This window comes from Bufo bufo, chromosome 2, assembly GCF_905171765.1.
Source record: "Bufo bufo chromosome 2, aBufBuf1.1, whole genome shotgun sequence".
NCBI lineage: Eukaryota > Metazoa > Chordata > Amphibia > Anura > Bufonidae > Bufo > Bufo bufo.
The window spans coordinates 143466701-143471415 of record NC_053390.1 but is presented as its reverse complement, the minus strand read 5'-3'; the positions used below and the strand labels follow the sequence as shown (position 1 = coordinate 143471415).

General features: G+C 41.2%; 1 protein-coding gene across 1 annotated transcript; it reads left to right on the top strand.

The window, feature by feature from the left end:
- The first annotated feature begins 239 nt into the window (after positions 1–239).
- GPR150 (G protein-coupled receptor 150) lies at positions 240–1502 on the top strand. The gene has a single exon (XM_040419648.1). The coding sequence runs from the start codon at positions 240–242 to the stop codon at positions 1500–1502; it is 1263 nt and encodes a 420-aa protein (XP_040275582.1).
- Positions 1503–4715: the final 3213 nt, after the last annotated feature.

Below are 4715 nucleotides of genomic sequence, written 5' to 3'. Positions count from 1 at the left end.
TGTATTGGTGAACAAGAGATGAAAAGCTCTGCAGAACTGACAGACGCATGCCCCCACCACATGTAAGGAGCAGTGGATTACAGAGCATGTCTGGAGACCACCCATACATCAGCGTCACATGACATGGGCATATGAAAACCTCTCACTCTGCAGAGAGTCTTCCACAAGTCTGCTTCTTGACTGGAGACTTCAGCACCACAGTGACGCTGGACAGCTCTGCAGGCACTGACTATAGGAACATGGATGAGCTATTCCTCTATGGGAGCTTTTCTCAGAACAGGAACCTATCTTTGGCTGGCAGCAATTTGTCCCCAGCTCCGTCACTTCTGAACAGCTCTTCCTCTGGGAAGGACAAGGTCATGGAAGCCCCTCGTTACAACAGGCAGCTGCGGATCATAACTATGACCATCATACTGACAGTGGCGCTGGTGGGAAATTCTGTGGTGCTGTACAGGATCTTCAGTGGCAAAGACAAAAAGAGGAAAATTAACTTTTTAATCACCCACTTGGCATTAGCTGATCTTTATGTGTCAGTGGTGACTCTCTTTTCTCAAATTGTGTGGGAGCTGCTGGAAGATGAATGGTTGGCTGGAGATGTCTTTTGCCGGATTTTCAAAGTTTTTCAGGTTTCTGGACTCATTGCATCCTCCAATATAATTGCCATAGTCGCTCTGGAGAGGCATCATGTCATTATAAACCCTTTAAGTACCCCTCTGCCCACAAGATGCTTTGCAGCTTTGGGGTGGCTGTTAGCTCTACTTCTCTCTGTGCCGCAGGCATTTGTGTTCAAAGCAGTCTATACAGAGCAGGGAAGCAGGTGTAGCAATATCTTTGGACAGCTACCTGGGTGGCACTTTCAGGTCTATATTATATACAGCTCAATCACAGTTTTCTTCTTGCCCTTCTGTATCTTAGCTGTGGCATACATACGCATTCTCTGGATCATCTGGAGTAAGGGCAAGACCTCCAGAACACCAAATCACCACATTGGAGACATGGAACTTAAGGTGACCAAGAGACCATTAAAACTGGTTGCTACCAATAGTTGTATTCCAAGAGCTAAGATCAAGACCCTAAAAATGACACTGGTGATTATTATCCTTTTCATTGTGTGTGGGTTACCATACTTCATTGTAGAGATGAAGGTGGCATTTGGCACCATAACTGGCTTGGATGAAGAGGTCATGGCAGTGCTGGGTATTTTTGTAGTGTCCAATAGTGCAGTTAACCCGTATGTGTACCTCTTCTTTAAAACCAACAACGTTTTCCTCCAGAAACTAGAGAACAAGGTGTGCTTCTCCTGCTGCCTCCAAGAACACCGAGAAATCCCTTCAAGGAGGGAGTTCTTCCCCTCATATTCTCCTACACCAAAAAAAGAGGCTTCCAGCACCACCACCTCTGAAGTGGAGGCATCTTCTGTTCTGCACCGATCAGTCTCTTTCCTGCATTCTGTGGCACCCTTAGACAAAAGACTCGGTGCTCCCTGTGAGAGTTGTATGTGATGTATTTTTTAGAACTGGTAACAAATATGCAGGTTACCATAGTTGCTCCCAGTACAGTGATCCATCATTTCCTAGGAGTTAGCCCACAGTTTTTATGACAGTGAAGCAAAAGTACAAAACTACTGTTCAAAGCTAGCCATACATGAATTGTGAATGAAGTTCCTGGTCTAAAAGGACTCATTACTACAATGTCTCAACATTGGTGCAACCATCAGATGTTCAGGAATGCAACACCTGGGGACTTCTTTAACTGATGTTTCTTTCTGCCCACTACCTACATATTTTTTTAGGTGGTGCAACTTTACCTGTACAGGAGCATCTTACAAATGGTGGCACACCCAATTTAAACATGTACAGTAGCAACAAAGTGGTCTGCAGAGGTCATCTGCAGAAGAATGAGCTGGACTTCCAGGGACCTCCTCTAGGTGCTAATTGCTGATCATCAAGAATTTGATAATCTGGACTCCTAGATGATTGCTGGGTCTTCTTCATTCTGGACAACCCTTTTCACTTTAACCCTTAGGCTTGGCTCCCAGGCAACTTGTGGCCATGTTTCCATAAAGGTGCAACCATGTCAAAATTTATATATACACATATATATATATATATATATCCAGAAAATGGCAGGGCAGCAGTCCTTACTTCAAGTAGTTCAGGTGCCAGCGTTTTCCCCTTGGTCCTGGGGTCCAAACACAATCCAAATAAATGTAACACAGCACTCCTTGAGTAAAAAGTGAAAAATTTGATATTTATTCAACACATGTTGATACAGGCAACGTTTCAGCTCTCTCACAGAGCCATTATCAAGCCAAGTCTTGGCTTGATAATGGCTCTGTGAGAGAGCTGAAACGTTGCCTGTATCAACATGTGTTGAATAAAAATCAAATTTTTCACTTTTTACTCAAGGAGTCCTGCGTTACATTTATTTGGATTATATATATATATATATATATATATATATATATATATATATATATATATATATATAATGAAGCAAAAGAAGGCAGCACTCCAAGTAGTAATGAAAAAAGTGGACGGTTTATTCACTCTCACACTATTTTTTCATTACTACTTGGAGTGCTGCCTTCTTTTGCTTTATTATCCATACTTGGGATCTTGGTCTCAGGTCCCTCAGGAGGATTTTCTTGCACCCTTATACCCCCTTTTTTTTTGTGTGTGCTGCTTCTTTCCTTTTTCTCTCTCTCTCTCTCTCTCTCTCTCTATATATATATATATATATATATATATATATATATACTCTATTTATTAATGTGTGTATATGATATATGTAATTCATGTCATTTTGAATGTTCATTGTATGCCACCATGTACATTCTGCAGAAATTTATGACAAAGCTGACAAAAAAGAAAACCGTGATCTGCTTTTATATAAATATGTGAAAATCTTGCATAATTTTGTGTTGTGCACTTCCCTCTTGTATCCTATGTGCCAGGCTGTACAGTCAAAAGCATTGTATATTTTGCTACAGAGCTGTTGAGTGATTTTTGGTCTTTGACTTATTGTTTGTGTGGGCTATGGACATGTAATGCATATTGCTCATTTTAGCTGTTGGAAATTAATGAACAAATATAATATTAAAACTGGTTATGTAAAAAATAGTAGCTTAAATGATTGTTTGAGATTCATGATGTACAACATGCTATAACAGAAGAATAACTGAGGCATCATATAGATGCAGCAGCACAAATGTGCTGGGAGAAATGTGAAACGTATCCAAAGCATTTCAAAACTCTTTTTTTTTTTTTTATTAATTTCATTTTCTATTTTTTTATTTTATTTTCTGTGTTTGATTTAACATTTTTTGTCTCCAAGGTATAGAAAATTTCCCACCAGCATATTTCCTTCCTAGCAGAGTCTACAGAATGCTAATCATGATTTGTCCTAGCTGACTGATTTATTAGGGTATCTTTAGCATGAATATACCTGGCAAGTTATCATTAAGTCACTATTAGGCCTCCTTCTCACGGGCGTCGCGGGATGCGGGTGCGTCACGGGAAAATGCGTGATTTTTCCGCGCGAGTGCAAAGCGTTTTAATGCGTTTTGCACGCGCGTGAGAAAAATCGGCATGTTTGGTACCCAGACCCGAACCCGGACTTCTTCACAGAAGTTCGGGTTTGGGTTAGGTGTTGTGTATTTTTTATTATTTTCCCTTATAACATGGTTATAAGGGTAAATAATAGCATTCTTAATACAGAATGCTTAGTAAAATGTCCATAGAGGGGTTGAAAAAATAAATAAAATGTAACTCCCCTCATCCACTTGTTCGCGCTGCCCGGCTCGTATTCTGTCTTCTTCTTTGATGATCTGGGAGGAAAAGGGCCTTTGGTGACGTCACTGCGCTCATCACATGGTCCATCACATGATCCATCACCAAGCATTCTGTATTCAGAATGCTATTATTTTCCCTTATAACCATGTTATAAGGGAAAATAATAATGATCAGGTCCCGATCATCTACTAGCAACCATGTGTGAAAATCGCACTTGCTTGCGGATGCTTGCGAATTTCACGCAGCCCAATTCACTTCTATGGTGCCTGCGTTGCGTGAAAAACGCACAATATAGAACATGCTGCGATTTTCACGCAACGCACAAGTGATGCGTGAAAATCACCGCTCATGTGCACAGCCCCATGGAAATGAATGGGTCCGGATTCAGTGCGGGTGCAATGTGTTCACCTCACGCATTGCACCCACGCGGAAAAAGAGGCCTTAGAACTAAAGCAAAAGAGACACAGATTGTACCTCACCTCCACCCTCCTGCAAGTCCCAAGAGAAGAAGCCATCATGATATCATTGCAATTCCATTGGAGCTCTAGGCCATGGGTATAGTGTTTTCAATAATAGGCTGGTTGAGAAGGTATGGGGATTACTACAGCGGTCTGTAGAAAAAGAAAACCAATCAGATTCCACATTTCATTTTTCATAGCTCCTTTGGAAAATGAAAGATGGAATCTCATTGGTTTCTATGGGTAACTAAACCTGTTTTTCCTTTACACTAGTTTTGATAGATCTCCCCCAATGGCTTTAAAACAAGACCTAAATCGAGCCAGTAGCTAATCTAGTCTGAATTAGAGCAGGTTGAAGTGAGAGCTGCATATATTAGACCTCTAGCTCCAGCCTGTGTGGAGGAGCAGAGGGGGTCTGGAGGGGGAATGAGCAGCATGCAGGGAGAAAGATCATAGATCCTGT